Below are 18,425 nucleotides of genomic sequence, written 5' to 3' on the forward strand. Positions count from 1 at the left end.
TGTTATTTAATTACATAGTTATGGTAGATCTCTATGCTTATCCTAAGATAGGGAGAAAGTTAAGCACTTGTTCCATTGTGATATATTCCGAGGATTTGAATGTCTGATGACAGAGATAACTTCATAGAGTTTACCAAATGGCAAAGAGAAGGCTATAATACTTTCCAGATCTAAATTAATGCCTAAGTGAACAGTTCATATTCTTTGATTTGCTTTGTTAAAATTATGCTAGCTATAACAAAATCTAATAAGGGAGCTTCTGATTTTGTAGGATGATTGGAACAAATCATAGTATATATTTCTGTAAATGGAAGATGGAGGAAAAAGGAGACTGAAGCTATACTTTTATCCTTTCATTCATAAAGGAAAAGTGATATAATCCCTACCTTTCATTTCAGGTTATCAGCTTTGACCAGCCCCTAAAGGCAGAGCTCAGATGCTAGGAAGGGACTTCATGATACTAGAGCTTGTTTTTAAGGATGTCTTTTTTTGTTAAGAATTTCTGAAAGTAAATCCATCCAGATTAAAACATGAAGTAGCTAGACTGGCTAGTTTTTTGACCAAAGGAAAAAAAAATCTGCTATGTTTGGTAACTCTGGTAAAGGTTTTTATGGTTTAGGATAGTGCTGCTGATGCAGCGTCTGCCATCTGTTTCTTAAGGCATCCTTACTGCTCCTTCATCCAAATTTTGAGCAAAGATCTGGCAGTCCCCTGTTGTTTGCTAACCAGACATTAGAATCAATTTGACAGATGCTTCCCTTTGAGAATGATATTCTGAGCCTACAACTTGATTCTAAATCCTCTAGTCTACAACAACAATCATAGAAAACAAATACATACATATACATAAATATATTTAATAACTTTAAGGTTTGTAAAGCACTTGACGTAGTATTTAATTGCTTATTACAACAACCCCCTTAGATAATTGGTATCATTATCCTTATTTGACAGATGAGTTAACTGAGTGAAAGATGAATATGACTTACCAGTGATCATATAACTAGTAAGTATCTAAGGCAGAATTTGAATGCTGGCCTGAATCCCAGTTGACCATACTATTCATTATACTATCTAGCTATCTCTGTAATTATGGTGAAAGTTACCTCATCATATTATTTTCCTCGCCAACCATTTCTACATATATGTTCAAAGATGTTTATAATTGTCTATGTTGTGGCAAATGTCATTAGATTGCTACTGACACTTAGAGATGAATGATGGACATATGGTCTTGGAAATAGGAATAAAACAAATACCTTGGCTACCTGACCAATGAGACTATTTTCTAAGTTTGTCTTCAGTAGTGTGCAAACTATAGCGTCTGTCTCTTGTACATCTAGTAGTTTAGGTTTATCTCTGAAAGAAAGCTTTCCATGAGCTTGGGAAGTTGGCATATGCTTTCATTTCACATTAACTTTCTTTCATATTTCTTTTTAAAATAAGCACATTATAGCAATAATTTTCTCTATTTCTCTGTATTTCTCTTTTTATTTGTCTTTCCTTTTCTCATCTTTCCTGTGTTCTCTCTCCTTTGACTCCCCTTTTATTAATTCTCTCTCTTCTCTTCTGTCTTCTATGTATCTCTTTTTCTCTTTCCTTTCTTGGCTTTTATCTCTCTTTTCTTACTCATTTTTGTCCTGTCTTCTCCTTTTTCTCTTCCTCATGCTCCCCCCTTCCCTCCTCCCAACTCTCACACACATTAGATACTCCTTTCTTCTTTTTTAATCCCAGAGGATTCAGAGAGCAGGCTGTGCTACAGCTGCTGTATTTTCCACTGGTTCAATTGGCAGTTACCTACTGTGTGGAGTTGCTAGGAGAAGGTGAATAGTCAGAATTACAGCATCAGTTGATGTACATATTCTTTCGGTAACAACCTGTGGAGCTCCATGATCTCTTTTCTGCAGGGATTTATACATTGCTTTCAACCTCCTGACATGAATACTTATTTGCCAGTTGGAGAAAACATGGCATATTTTTAAGGATTTGCTATAGATCATTTAAAAGACAAAAGCCTTGGCATTTAAGTAGGTACTTTTTTCTCAGGGTGGTGCTGCTGATACTGGTTCCTACCATCTGTTTTCTTTTTGCATCCTGCTTCTTCAGCTTAGAGACAGCTCCAGCTTTTCAGAGTACTGAGCCATTCACATTTTCTCTGCATGATCATAAATTTGAGTAAACTGTAGGAATGCTTCTGTGCTTCCATGCATGTCCTAATAACAAGTAAAATGCATTTGGGAAAATCCTGGGCATCCGGGCAGTCAGTAGAACAGTAGCTGGCTCACATGTATGGATTTTACTTGTGAAGTCAGAGGAGCTGTTTATACTGCTGTTTGCTTGTGAGGGGACAAAAGCAGAGGATCTGTCCCTTAAAGTGAATGGCAATTCTAACAGGAGCTTTTCTCAGCTTTGTAAATCTGATAGGCTTGGATAGATGAGCAATGCTGGCATATAATGTGCGTGGTATTAGGCTTGGTAGTGGACTAAGGGATGCTTTTACTTGCTGCTGAACCTGACTATAACTGTATTGCCATAGGACAGTTATCATGGGGTCTACTGCTACGGAAATCGAGGAGCTGGAAAACACTTCTTTTAAATACCTTATAGGAGAACAGACTGAAAAAATGTGGCAACAGCTGAAGGGAATGTAAGTAGACTGCTTCTGGGTTGTTTTTCTTTGAGGTGGTGGGGTGGAAGATGTACTGAATATTAAGATGACATTAGTAGCTAAGAGTTATTTGAGAGCCATTTTTATTATTTATCTCCCAGGGATAATGTTTTTGTTAGAAAACAATCTCTAAATGATTTTTTTAATATGAATGTTTCAGTATTAGTAACCAACTTCTTAGAAAAATGCAAATGTTATTGCACCTGCTGCTTTTGCTTTCATTTACTTATAGCTAAATCCCAGAAAATTCATTTAACTGCTACATTGCATGATACCTGTTACATATGTGCCTTCTTTAACCATAGCATGTCGAGATAGGTAAGGTATTTATTGACCAGCTTTTTACATATTACTTTGAGGTGAATATAAAATTTTATTCTGTCAGAAATTTAACTGTAACTAATCCTTATGAATTAGTGGATTCTACATGCAAGATGAAATTAATAATGAATAATTGTTGATCTTATCATGATTTTAATTAGTCTTTAAACTGTTCCTGTGAAACAGGTGTTTCAATGGTAAGTATTCCAGCAACATGATGGACTTGCTAGAGAGTTTCTGTTTTAAATTAGCCAGGGTACCATTTCTGCTCAGAGAGAGTCTGCATTCCTCCCAGTGTGTAACTCCATTCAAATAGCACTTAAAGCCTGACTTTGGAGCTCTTTTCCCAGAATAGATCATTTAAATGCCTGAATCAAACTTAATTAGTTGGTTTGGTTAAAACACACACACACACACACACACACACACACACACACACATTTTTTCATTTTGCCTGTAAGGGTCTTTGGCTATTATTTCTTAGATTAGCACACCATGTTCACAAGCATCCCTTTAGCTGCACAATGATTTAAGAGTTAGAGATTACCATTTGGATAGAGATTTGAAACATCAGGATTTAAAGGTCATGTAACAGATCTGCATACTTTTTCTCTACACAAAGGAGAACATGTTTGCTTTCTCATAAATTCATATTTAAGAAATCCTATTATCTTTTAGAATTGAGACATTGTTAGTAGTCACATCCAAGACACTATGTTTTTTTGCTTTTAAAGAAATATTTTCTTCCAAGAAAAGGACAAATTTGTGAACTGACTCTTATTTAGCAATATCTGTGACTTGGGAAGAAGGTTGGATTTATGTTTTCAATGGGATAGAGAACATCTGGGGAAGAAAATTCACTCTACTGATATAGGTCAGTACCTTCTCTACAACCTAATATCTTAGAGAGTTGCCTAGAAGAGTACTGGCTGTTTAAATAGCTTGCCCAGGGTCTTAAGGCCAGTTATCAGTTACCAGTGTGTGTATGGGGTGGGACGAGAAAAGAAAGGGACTTGAAATCAGATCTTTCTGGCTTTGTGGTTCTCTCTGTCAATAAAACCACATTGTTTCTCCATCTGTGACTCAACGCATTTTTTTTAAAGTGACAAAGTTTCCTAGAAGATAGCAAGTTCCTCACTGAAATGGAAAATATCAGATAGTTCTGTGCATTACTTAGAATATTTATTTTACTTTACAATATTTTAAAAAATATTTAAAGATGAGCATTTCAATATTTACAACCAATATGTTAAAACATGCAAATCTTATTGCATCTGAGACTTTCATTTTCATTTATTAATAGATAACTCCCAGAAAATTCACTTAATTATTACATTTAATGACACACATTCCACATGTGTCTACTTTGGACATATCATATTGATAGAGGTAAAGTAAATATTGATCATCTCTTTACATATTGCTTTGTAGTGAATATAAGATTTTGCTCTTGTAGAGAAGGTGCTGATCTGAATTAGTAAAGCAAGTCCTCACTGGAAGATATGTAAACCAATGATATTGTAGGTCTAGTTCAAAAGAAAGAAAATTATGGATATTAGGCTAGAAGCTTTTTTTCACAAGCAACTCTGAAACTTTCTATTTCAAGAAAATATTCTATAGTATAAATATTTATTCAAAAAGGAATGATAGGGAAAGCTACCCATATTTCTCTCAGATTATTGAATCAGAGAGAATTAGCTGCTACTAAGATACTAATAAAAAGTTATAAAATGAAACTGAAGGGAATGGAAGTCTTGGTGTTTAAGGAGAATAAATTTTTAAAAAATTATCTTTTAAATATAGATAATAGTTACAATTAATTAATTTACACAGTGAAACAAGCACTATCACTTAGTAAAAGTCCAGAAACATCCTAATTGGTTTGTGGCATTTTAAAGTAGGAAATTTAAATACATGTTTTAACCTTGTTTGTACTCTTTCTACTTCAACACAATTTTATGTCACCTTTCTAGCTCATCCTTATTCTTCCTTGATCATTGGACAGGCCAAAGAAAAACTATCTTAAAAATATAAATCCTGATAGTGATAGTAAAAAATGTTTAGTAACTCTAAAATACAAAGTTACTTGCCCATGTCTTTATTCATTATTCAGGTTGTTATAGTGCTAATGCCAGGGATTAGGAGTTGGGAAATATTCAATAGCTAGTGTTCTTTATTTTTATTTATATCTTGAAAACTAATAAATAATTTGTTAATAAAAGTCCTAAATCATTTGTATCTTTCCATTAATTCTAATGTATACAAGCGACTGATTATTTTGTCTGAAATGCTAAAGAATTATTTGACAGTGACTAGCATTACTATTAAAAATGTCTTAAAGTAAACTAGATTCATTTTTTAAAGGAATCATAGAATGTTATAGATGATATGAACATTAGAGGTCACCTAATTCATTTTGCTCATTTCTTAGATAAGAAAACTGAGCTCCAGAGAGTTGAATCAATTTGTCCAAGGTTGCACATCAAATTATTGGAATAATGAGTCAAGAACCCTAATTTTCAGTATCTCAGTTCAATGTTCTTTCATGTCCCTTGCATGATACTAAAATAGTCAATCATTTTGGTAAATGTAGTCACAACTAGTCATTTCAATAAAATGTGAAGGCAATTCAGTCAAGCAACCAGCATCATTTTTTTTTTCACTTCCATCCTCCACTCAAACAACTGATTTATTTGGTTAAATTAACTGAATTGACTATTTGTGCTGACATGTTGAGAAGGCTTTTGAAACTATGCACTTTCCTTTTAACTTATGCTTTGACTTAGGACTTTTTTTTTTAACAATTACTATTTGGAACTGTCAAAATAGAGGTTATGAGTCTAAAATTCTGCATGGCTAATGACAACTAAATTGGTTAATTATGGTCCTTGTGCAGTTGGTGTTAATAAGTTATGATATAATAGGAAGTCTTTCTCTATTAACAAAATCATCCTGCCTGTTTAAAATGTCATGTTGTCTGAAATAATTTGAGTCTCTCAAAATTGCCAATGCTTCTTCTTGCCACTTCTGATATAAGCATTAGAAATTAACATTTTATATCTGACTAAAGTGTTTCAAAAAGTTTTGCATTGCCTTCCTTATATTATATGAAACATGTAAGGACAACATGGAAAGCATAATGAACTTTTAAATATTTTCCTGGAAAATAATATTAGCTGATAATAATAGCTAACATTTATATAGCACTAATTATATGTCAGATACTGTGCTAAATATTTTTATAATTATTGCCTCATTTGATCTTCACAACCACCTTAAGGAGGTAGGTGCTTTGTCATTCTTACTTTACAATTGAGGAAACTGAGGCAAGTAAAATTAATATGTTTGAGGCTGGTCAGATCTTCTTGACACCAAGACTAACACTATCTGCTGAATTTCTTAGCTGCCTCTTAGTAAACTTTTCTCTCCCTTTTCATGTCATTTCATAAACATATTAATTTATTTAGGTTAATCTGTGCTGATTGGGCAGCAAGGTATCAGACCTGGATTCATCTTCCTAAATTCCAATCCAGCCTTAGACATTTTTTTGCTGTGTGGATCCTAGGCAAGTCACTTAACCCAGTTTGCCTCAGTTTCCTCATCAATAAAATGAGCTGAAGAAGAAGATGGCAAACTACTCCAGTGTTTTTGCCAATAAAATCCCAAAAGGGGTTATGAAAACTGGGATAGCACTGAAAGGAACTGAACAACAAATCCTTTATTGACAGAATTTCAGAATTGGCCATCCAGTTTAAATCATAGTTATAAAACGCTTCCTTCTATAATAATATATAGATGTTAACAAGTGGTTTTCTAGTATTATGTTAAAAACCATCACTATTGGGGGGTGTGGGCTAGGGTAGGAGAGAAGAATTCATCACCTCAAAAAGAATCCACTAGAATTTTGAAAAGCTATTTCTTAAAGCTATCCAAATTTTTAGAGTGATCGATTTTTATCAAACTTTCCCTAAGCAATCCTGCCTAGAGGCACCTAGGTGGGATAGTATGCTACACCTGAATTCAAATTGCAACAGAGATACTTACTAAATTAAAAGTCACTTAATTTCTGTCTACTTCAGTTTCTTTATATATAAAATGGTGATAATAAAGCACCTACTTGCCAAAATATAAAGATCAAATGAGATAATATTTGCAAAGCACTTAGCACAGTACCTGGATTCCCTTATTCCTGATCAAGAAACATCATTTTGAAGTTCATTTGATTTGGCAAATTGAAGTGAACTCTTATCTTAGAACCATGAACGCAACTTTTAGAAAGGATCTTAACTTTAGTATTATCTTTTAATGAAATTTATTAGAGACTTTGAGCTATGTGCACATTTTTTTTTAATGGAACACTTTGGAACACTTTTTTTTCTTTTGGCCAAAATGAAGAGTCATGATCCTCAATGGATGGTTTTCCTTATTGAACATAAATATATATTTAGATCGGACTTAAAGAAGCAGGGCTTAAAGACGGTAGAGTGATTCTGAAATTAGAAGGTGTGGTTGTTTCTGCTACTTATTAGTTGTGTTACCTAGGATAAAACTGTTTTATTTTTTCCAGTCAGATTTCTTATAAATAAAATGCAGGGTCTGCACTATATGAGTTCTGTGTTTTTTTTATGATTCTTTGGAACACTTTATACCATTACTTCATTTGATCCCATATCACACCTTTAAAATATTATTATATCTAGTTTATAGATAAGAAAATTGGGAATCACTTTTCAAAATCAGAGAATCAGATTCAAGACCATACAACTAAGAAGAGACAGAACTAGACTTTTAATGTTGTGTGATCCCAGACTTAGAAGCCTTTCCCTGCTGAGATGCTGTACATTTTATCTGACTTTTAAAAATGTATTCAATTATAAATAGCTCCTTGAAATAAAAATCAATGAGTTCAAGATTTCACAAATCTAAAGTGTAAAGTAGAAAAATGGAATAAGAAATAAAAAAATATGTGTGTGTACTTGTAGGGGCAAGAGTTTAAAAGTAATAAGTAGATATATGAGAAAATGAATATTCTAGTTTTATAAATAATCTTCTGGTAGTCCCTTTTGAGAATGAATTTAGTCTCTTTAACTCACACTATCATTCCATTTATATATAATCTTCTACTCTTGATTATATTCAGTTCATTCATTCTATTCCAATTTTTGGTATTTTTGGTTTCACTCAAGTCCTTTTTTTATCCCTCATTTTTAAAAGATGGTTCATCTTCTTTGTCAATTTCACCACAGAAATAGGGTGTGGTCTTTGGGTCTAAATTTGAAATCATTTATTCTGAATAGAATATGTTTCTTAAAGTCCCCTTCCTTCCTACCCTCCCTTGAAGAAGTGGGGAACCATAGAAATGGAGCACTGTATAAAACATCAGACTAAGTAGATTTATTGGCCAGTTTTGCTGAATTGCATTTTTCTTCCTCTTTTATTTTTGTTATAAGAAATGACACTCTGGATGTAGAAGAATGTAGAAGAGATACATTCAGAGATGAAGATGATATAAAAACAAGATATCAGTACAAAATACAAATCCTCTTTGAAAGAAAAAATGTAGTATTTAGCTTATTGTGCCAAGATGACTAAGCATTTAAAAAAAAAAAAAAACAAACCTACTTCTGAAATTTCTTTAGGGATCAAATTGTGCTGATATTTAATAAAGAATGTCAACTTTTGCCAATGTTTCTTCTTTGGAGACTCTATAAAGTTTACCAAATTCAAGTTAATAGTTTATAAAGTTTTTACATTCTATGTTGTTAGTGATTTTGTCTTAATTTTTGCATACTAAAATATCTAAATTTTAGTTTGTGGCTATTATTTGTACTTCAAAGAATGAAAAAAAAACACCTTTAAGAAGACACATAAAGGGGCAGCTAGTTGGTGTATTGGATAGAGCATCAGCCCTCATTAGGAGGACCTGAGTTCAAATGTGTCCTCAGACATTTAACATTTCCTGGCTGTGTGACACTGGGCAAGTCACTTAATCCCAAGCACCTCAGGAAAAAAAAAGGCAAGCAAAAATCTAGATGTGGTTTCTAAAAATGGCAATTTTTAGATCTTAATTTTACAATATGCAAACATTTGTATCAAACAATAATTTTATAAGAGTTGTGCTGAAAACAAGATGCAATTATAATTTGGAAAATAAGAAGGAAAATAAGAGAAAAAAATTCTAATAATCTCATCAGATCTTACAGGAACATGATACATTTTTAGATTTGATTGTTCAGATTTTAAATAATTGGGAGGAGATTCAAGAGAGCCACTGGTTTGTAAGACTTTAAATTTTCTAACACTTGCTGTAAATGTGGAAAAAGAACTTGTGAGAATTATTTCACAAATAGTACAACTAATAGAAAGTGTGAAGATTTTTCTACATGAAGAAAGACAGAAGGGCATTTTTTTTGTCATTTCTTTTGTGTCCAGATGGTCCAGATAGGTATGGAAGAGGAAAAAAAATAAATGAGTATGTTAATCAGTTCAAAATTATTAAGCATTTATGTATTAAGCATTGTACTAAAGACATAAATATAAATATAAAGAAAGACAGTCCCTGTCCTCAAAAAGCTTACATTCCCATGGGGGAAAACAGCACAGAAAAAGAAGCTGAAAAGGGGAGAGGAGGGTTAGCCTGCAAGGGAACTTGATAAAGGATATATGAAGACAAAGAACTCAGTACATAAAAGCCATCAAACATACTGTACAGTGGAAAGAGTACTATATAAGATACCGTATTTGGTGTCAGGTATGGGTTCCTCACGTTTTTTAGATTTCACTTTCTTTGTCTCTAAAATGAAGGATTTAAGCAAGATGACTTCAAAGATCACTTCTAACTCTAAAGCTAGGTTCTTAAGTTCAGTTTTTGTTCTTTTTCGTTGCTTTACTTTCTTTTTGACAGGATCATTAGTAGTAGCTGAACAAAATGGAAGGATTGAGGAGATAAAAAGGGGGAAGGTGCTGAATACTCTGAAATTGTGTAATAACCTATGATATAATTGAAGTTAGCTCTATTACAGAAAAGAACAGTGTAAAATTAGAAATAATTTAATTACTGAGAAACAGTGCCTCTAGGCATTAAAGAAATTGCAGAATGTAGGATGGAGAGAAACTAAGGTCCATTTACTGAGTCACTAAAATTGGGCTAATTGAAGTTGGGAATTCATCTCTGGGTCAAAAATTCCCCAAACCAAACTATTAAGCAATTGGACCAAAGTTACAAGTCTGTGGTTAGAAACATAGTGTTCAGAATCTGGAATGAAACACAGGAAGCCAAAGCTGGATGGATTCTAGTTGCTTGTTCAAGGTTAGGATTAAGAAAGTTCTCCATCTGATTGCCAAGGCAAATGTAGCAGTGAAAGGGACATGAAGAAGAAGAATTTAATGAGAAACTAGTTTTCAGGTTTATAAGACAGGAACAGAGAAGCACATGACCAGCAAAGACTCTTTGAATTGTGTTATATAGGATTTTTTAATCTCTTGATATAAAAAGCATTGATTTGTCTCTGATTGACAGTCAGTAAAAAAATCAGTAGGTCAAATAGCTACTTTTTGAACATTAACACAGACTTAAATTATGTCTTAACTTTTATGAGATGTTATTTTGTGGGGGACCAGTGCTTTTGAGTTCTTTGGTCATAGCATCTTCAAAGCTGAACTCATACCATAAGTAAAAGGTGGTTGTCTGCCAAGATAAATATTTAATGGGGATAATCAACATATGAGTAATAGTAAAAATTAGTAATAGTGATGCTATTTGTAGTAAAATTGAATTTAATTTTGTGCATATAAATTAGATATCAATGTCTTTTTGGGGCACAATAGGGTCTTTCTGCCTCAAAACAAAGTCAGATGGACTTTCTAATTTTAACTAGTGAGAGAAATAGACCAGAGGGGAAGGGGGGATGCTTATAATGCCAAATCCTTCCTTCTTTCACTTACTTAATTTAAGAAAGGTCAATGTGGTCCTACTCATAGCCAAATAGGAGGGCAGGAACAAAAGTGACAAAAGATTTTTATTTTCAGGTCACCAGAGAGGGAAAGGAAAGGATAGAAATAGGAGGTGATTTCTCTCATAGCTACCTGAGATGAAGAAAGAAAAAGAAAGGCTGAGATACAGTCTCTAAAAACCACTTGCTTTTGGCCAAAATGGGTTGTTAGATACCTATCAATTTAGGATTAAAGGTCTTAGCTTATGTTCTTCTATTGAAAACTCAGTCAGGACAGAATCAATTATGAATCAGAAGGTCTCTACATTATTGTTTAGGAATATAGATTTTTAGAATTGGTTGAGATCTTGGAGGTCATCTCAGGCACATTTGTTATTTTACTTATAACAGGACTTCTGCAAGGTTGTTGTTGTTCAGTCATTTTGTCAGTCACCTTTGATTCTTCATGATCCCATTTTGGGGTTTTCTTCATAAAGGCATTGGAGTGATTTGCAATTTCTTCTTCCAGCTCATTGTACAGATGAGGAATTGAGGCAAACTAGTAAGTACTGAGGTCATATTTGAAATCAGGCAGCTGGGTCTTCTTGACTCCAAGTCCACTATTCTTTCCCCTGTTATCACCCAATTAGCTCAACTCATAAGCAGAAGAAATAAATCCTCTGACTTCAAATCCAATGTTTTTTTTTCCAGAGCACCATACTGCATTTGAGAAACAGTATTAAATCAAGAGAGTCCATTTGAGAAGCTACTTTCTCAAATGTGGCCCATTTGGAACCCATTTCAACTAGATGAAGATTCTTATGGAGAGGGATAGACTCTTCTACCACCCAATGTTCATTCATAAAGGTCAAAGATATTAGCTCTCAAATATAATATAGATATCTATTAATGATGACAGCCAAAAATTAGAGCTAAGGATACCTTTTAATGAGAATATCTCCTTGACAATCAATTTCTCTCATTAAATGAAGTCATTTAGACTCTTCCAGCAATGAAATGTTGGATATCATTAGTAAGTTTTAGAAAACAAAAGGAAAATATAAATTTACTTTTATAGAAAATAATTTAATTAATACACCCAGAATATTCTTTAATTTCAGTTTACATACAGTAAGATGGGAATGAAAACTGGAGAAAGTCTGGAGAAACAACTAAAATAGAATGTAATTGAAGTGATTGCTACAGGAAGATGGATTAAAATGTTGGGAATTTCTATTATATAAAACTTAAATATGAGAGGAGATATGATCAAACTATTTGCTCTCATTCTCTTCTTAACTTTCACAATTTGGCTTCCAGCCTCATCATCTCATTGAACTGTTCTCTCTAAAGTAATCAGTGATCTCTCAATGGCCAAACTAGTGGCCTTTTCTCAATATTTAATCTTCTTGACAATCACTCTCTTCTCTTAGATAGCCTCTTTTCTTTAAGTTTCTATGAAACTACCCATTCTTCGTTCTCTTCCTTCCTATGTGATTGCTCCTTCTTAGGGTCCTTTGCTGAATTTTCATTTACTCTACTGTTGTAAAGGCAGGGTCTTATAGTGCAAAGACAAATGAAGTTAAAGTAAGGAAACCTTGAGTTCAAATTCTATTTCAGACACCTACTGATTCTGTAATCTTTCTATGCCTTGATTTTCTCATCAGTACTTATCAAAAAGAGTTGGGACATTTTTGTCTCTTAGAATGTCTGGCTTCTTGAAAAGATCAGCTTCAGTGCCATCCCCAATATAAAGTTTTTCCTTATCCTTCCCCAGCCACTCTCTGAAATGACCTCAATTCTGCATTGTATGTATTTTGCATATACTCATCTATGTCAATGTTGTTTCCCCAGATAGAATATAAACTTCTTGAGGACACGATCTTTTTCTCTTTTGGTCTTTGTATCCTTACCATCTATCACAAAGCTGGGTTCATAGTAGGTACTTGATTGACATTGATAAACCTTATCAATATCTTCTGGTTTCTGCAGAATTTGGGAGCTTGCTCTCTTTTTGTTTGCAAACTGGAAGAGAAGCAAAACTTAGTGTGATGTCACTGAGTAACTTAAGTAAATTATAGTCTTCTTCCCTCAATCCAAGATCCATAATTATCAGCTAAAATCAGTGCAAGCAATTTTATTTCTGGTTCCCTTCTAACAATGTTTAATTAGTACACTAGTAATGTTCTTGATTGAAAGTACTATAATGGGATTAGTTTCTTTTTTAATTTTTTAAGCTTTTAAAATATAACAAACAGAATTTTATAATGTTTAAGTAAAGACATATAGGACAATAATTTCCTTAGACTACCTCTGTAGATATTTAAATAAGCTTTTGTAGCAGGGGAAGATTGGATCTAATTGTACTTTCATCAGTGCCTTATGTCTCATGTGATTCCACACATACATTATTGGTTTCTAGATATCTTCGTCTTATCACTAACAGTCTCACTCCAGCCATCTGTCTCCATGGATATTTACTTGGCCTACTGGGCTGCAGTTGTCCTAGCAGAAAAATTGCCTTGTTATGTATATCCAGTTATACAAGCAACAAAACTGAGATCATAATATTAACTCCAAATACTCGTTTTGAAGCTACAGAAAATCAAATTTAAGGAGACAATAAAGAGAAGCCTTAGCAAAGAGGCAATTTGAGGACCTGGCAGGGGTGGGATGCCAAAAGATGAAAGAATTTGGAGTTTCAAGAAGATAATTAGTGAACTACAGTATTTAATCTGAGGGAAAAGTTAATAAGGGAAGAAAAGATTTTTTCAGAGTTTTAGGAGAAAATAAATGTGGGCCTACGATAATTAAGGGAACAAAGAAGTAAATTTTTAATATTTGAGTTGGAGCTAAAAATATAAGGCCATATGTTAAAAAATATTGATACTTTAGCTATGGTCTCTGTAGGAGAAATATTTGAAGTCTCATTGATACAGCCACAGAAACCCCAAGACACAAAACTGCTTATATCTGTCCCATATCCTGTACTTTCTCACAAAATCAGATTCTATCTGAAAGTTCAGGTATAAGGTGCTTTTTTACAATAAGAACGAATTACCATTCTCATGTGCTGAAAACACCGAGGTCCAGAAGGCAGAGAGCAAGGGCTTCCCATGCCCTTATGTAACCTGTTGCCAGGACAACAGGATGTTGACCATGGCCTTTCCAATGTCCTGTTGCTAGGGTAACAGTATATGAACTGTCTCCAACTTGTGCTATAACAAAATTTCCTTAGTCACTGCCAAGTTCACTTCTGGTTGGTGGGAGACTATAACTGACCACTCATACTGGAACCACATATATTTAAATGGATTGCAAACCTAATAGAGGGTCCATCAAGGAAGAGAAAATCATGTAGAGCATCCATCTTCAGAATATATTCCTGTGACTTGCCCATGCTGGGATATATGGAGGAGTGATTTGGGGGAGGTGATAGAGATAAGATCTTTGAAGTCAGAGATTGAATATTATATAGGCATAGAGACCTCATAAATATTGTTCAACTAATTGATTTTAAGAATTAGTTTTTGAATCAGAGCAAAAAAGGATAAAAAGGCAGTTAGGATATCAGAAAGGACAATGTATAAGGTAGCAAAAGGGAAATAAGTTCAAAGATTTGGGAATAGCAATAGAAGGAGGGAAGAAATGGCAAGAGGATTTGGAGATTGAGTTTGATTTGAAAGAAAGAGTAACATAGGTGAGAGCTTGAGGAAGCTTCAGAATATAAATTCAGTGAATAGAAATATTTCTCATAAAATAACCATAGTTATGTAGAAAGGGATTTATGAAAGGTAGAGATAGCTGAATTTGGGTCTAAAATTCTTATTTATACTAGATCTATTGGGAAAGCAGTATAACAACAACAACAATAAAGTTAATAGTCAAGTGTTGACAGATATAAAAGTAGAAACAGACCAGAACTCACAATCTAAGCAGAAAAAATATGTGAACAATTATATACAAATAAGATACATACAAGATGAATTGAAAATAGTCTTAAGAGAGAAGGTATTAACATTGGGGAGGATCAGGAAATCAATCATAATTACAATGATATTTACATGGAATTTTAAGTTTTCAGTGCATTTCATGTTATCATACTTGATTCTCACATCTCTGGATGATAGATGCTACAGGTATTGTTATCCTAATTTCATAGTTGAAAAAACCTGAGACTTAGAGAGATTAAGGGATTTTTCCAAGATGACACAGTTAATAAATTGTCAGAACCATAATATTTCAATAATTCTGCTGCTTTCCAGTTTTGGTTAAGATATGTTGTTGTAATTACTCAATTGTTCCAATTATGTTTGACTCTTTATAATCCCTGACACTCTATCTACCACACCACTGCATTGTTCCTAATTAAGATACACTTTAATTTCATTCTCATACTCTATTTCTTTTTTTAATAATAGTTTTTATTTTTCAAAACACATGCAATGCAAATATAGTTTTCAATATCAACATCTGCAAAATCTTGTGTTCCAAATTTTTCTTCCTTGCTCCCGAATTCCCCCTTCCCTGGACAGTGTGTAATCCAATATAAGTTAAATATGCACAATTCTTTGAAATATATTTCCATATGTTTTATGCTGCAAAAGAAAAATCAAATCAAAAGGGGAAAAATGAGAAAAAAGCAAGCAAACAAAAACTACAAAAAGATGAAAATATTATGTTGTGATTCACACTCAAGTCTCCATAGTTCTCTTTCTGGAATTGTCTTGAAAAGAGCCAAATCTATCCCTGTTGATCATCTCATGATCTTGTTGCTGTGAATAATGTTCTCTTGGTTCTATGCACTTAGTATCAGTTCATGTGAGTCTTTTCAGACTTTTCTGATATTAGCCTGTTCATTATTTCTAATAGAACAATAATATCCTATTACATTCATAACTTATTCAGCCACTCCCCAACTGAAGGGCATCCAGTCAGCCTCTAGTTCCTTCCTACCACGAAAAGTGCTGCTACAAAAATTTTTGTACATGTGGGTTCTTTTCCTTTTTTTGATGATCTCTTTGAGTTAAAGCTCCAGTAGAGACACTGCTGGATCAAAAGATATGCATAATTTTATGGGCCTTCAGACTTAGTTCCAGATTGCTCTCCAGAATGGTTGTATCAGTTCACAACTCCACCAACAATGTATTAGTGTCCCAATTTTTCCACATCCCCTCCAACATTTATCATTATCTTTTCCTGTCATCTTAGTGAACCTGAGAGGAATGAAGTGGTACCTTAGAGTTGTTTTAATTTGCATTTCTCTAATCAATAACGATTTAGATAATTTTTTCATATGACTAGAAATGGCCTTAATTTCTTCATCTGAAAATTGTCTGTTCATAACTTTTGACCATTTATCAATAGGGGAATGAATTGTTACACTCTTGTTTCTTAACCCCAGCACATGCACCTCTCCTCATATCCCTATATCTTGCCATCTAATTTTGAAGATAGTTTCAATTCATTTTATATGTCCCTATAAGTTCTCATATGTAAAATTGTTATATTATGACTATGACATTTTTTTTGGATTCTAAGAAAGGCTTCCAAAGAATATGACATTTTAATGAATCATGTGAATATTTTACATTCCACTGGGAAAGGGACCTTATTATCTAATTGAGTATCTAAGGAGATAATATGCATCCAATAATTATTTAATAAATGTTTGTTGAATGAGTAAATCATTCTAAATAAATAGAAATCTCCCCAGTCTTTTAAATTACTCAGGACAAATTAAACTGGACAGGTTGTGAACTTCCCATAATTTTTGAGTATTTAATTTATGAAAAAAGTGATGAGCCTTCTGGTGAAGGAACCTGAAAGTAAATAATAAATATATATGTATATGTATATGTGTATATATATATATATTTATTTTGCTGAGGTAATCGGGGTTAAGTGAGTTGCCGAGGGTCATACAGATAAGAAGCATTGGGTAAATGTCTGAGCTCAGATTTGAACTCAGGTCCTCCTGACTTCAGGGCTGGTGCTCTATCCACGGTGTCATCTAGCTGCCCCAAAGTAAATTAATCTTGAAGACTGTGACTAATTTAAGTTTCACTTGGTGACTCAGATGAAGGATTGTCCTGCTTTGAATATCTTCAATTAGCTTTTTAAAATTTTTTTAGCATTTAATAAGAAAGGAATAAAAGTTGCCTTACATATCTGTATGTCTTATTTTGAATATTACATAACACACCCAATATTATCCTTGTAGCTAGAATATAATTAACTATAAAGTCCTGGGTCTGGCCTGACCTAAGGTAGGGTGGTCTGCTTCTCTATGATCAAATTTTAGACATGCAAAATGCAGGTTCTAGAAAGGAAACTGATTATTTGATTCCTCTGGAATCATCCATTTGGTAGAGGAAAGAGAAGGGGACTACAAACTTTTCTTTTCTCTTTGCTTCCCTATGCTTCTCTTTTTTTCCAGTTTACTTCAGAAATGATTTATCTGGCTGTATAAAAGTAATGGTAATTACATTCATTATATGAGCAGCTTATCTTTTATGCCTACTACAAAATACAAAAGTTTTTCATGTATAATTTGATTTTAAGTTTTATCTGTTAACAACTTTAAAGTCTGTTTATATATGTATAATCTTCATAGTTTATAGTTGATGTCCAATGGTTTCCATTGGTATCTCTGGAAAATAATTATAATATTTATAGGGATTATTTGTATTTGAATTAACAAGGTGTGAACTTCCTTTAGAATATGTTCTGAATATTTAATAAATAAGTTCTGCATGTGTCATACTAGTGAATAGGTTTATTTCCATTTTGATGTGACTCATCACATTTCCAAAACATGAATAAATACAAAGCACCCAAGTTCTGGGGATCCAGATAAGGTCCTCTTTCAAAGACTTTACAATCTAGTTGGAGAAAAAAAAGACCTACACTCATGGTAAGTTAAATAGAAACATTTTATTTTATTACTCATTAACAATAAAACAGTTGAGAAACACTGTGTCAGCAGCCTCACAAGTAATAAAAGTGCTTGTATCCAGATCTAGTCAGTAGGCACACAGGTAACAATCACTCTTAGTGTCACTCCCTTTTTCATGGGAGGTAGGGATGGTTGCCAACTTATCTGCCTAAATAAATTACAATTCAAGTATTTTCTGTTCCATGAAATTGTAAGTTTAATAAAAAATTCTATTGTTTAGCTATAAATCTCCAGTCAGACATTATTTTCTGGTAAAATGTAACAGGTTTAAATCTCATCTAGGGCCTTCTCAATCACCTGTTTTCAGTACAATATATTGGCTATCAATGTGATAGTCTCATTATTACATTTATCAGTTTAAAAGGGGAAAATAATTTAAACACAAAAGGGCAGGCAAACTTTTGAAGTTTGTCAAAGTTCAAATTCTGAAGAACTACTACAAAAAAAGAGATGAATGTCTCCAAGACTTAGGTAGAATATAAGGTTCATACCAACTCAAGAAACACTACCTTCATAATAAAACAGAGGGAGAGAAAAGAAAGGAGGA

The 18,425-nt window shown here is 33.2% G+C and overlaps 1 protein-coding gene across 3 annotated transcripts in view; it reads left to right on the forward strand.

Moving 5' to 3' along the window:
* Nucleotides 1-2,108: 2,108 nt before the first annotated feature.
* The window catches only part of PDE1A (phosphodiesterase 1A), a 461,201-nt gene continuing 444,884 nt past the window's right edge, over nt 2,109-18,425 (forward strand). For 2 of the 3 annotated variants that reach the window (XM_074302946.1, XM_074302947.1), the window contains exon 1: nt 2,139-2,647. In XM_074302946.1, the coding sequence (XP_074159047.1) occupies nt 2,547-2,647 (101 nt within the window). In that variant the 5' untranslated portion in view covers nt 2,139-2,546. The other variant, XM_074302943.1, reaches the window with a different exon arrangement.

Source organism: Sminthopsis crassicaudata, chromosome 3 (assembly GCF_048593235.1).
Source record: "Sminthopsis crassicaudata isolate SCR6 chromosome 3, ASM4859323v1, whole genome shotgun sequence".
NCBI classification, from domain to species: domain Eukaryota; kingdom Metazoa; phylum Chordata; class Mammalia; order Dasyuromorphia; family Dasyuridae; genus Sminthopsis; species Sminthopsis crassicaudata.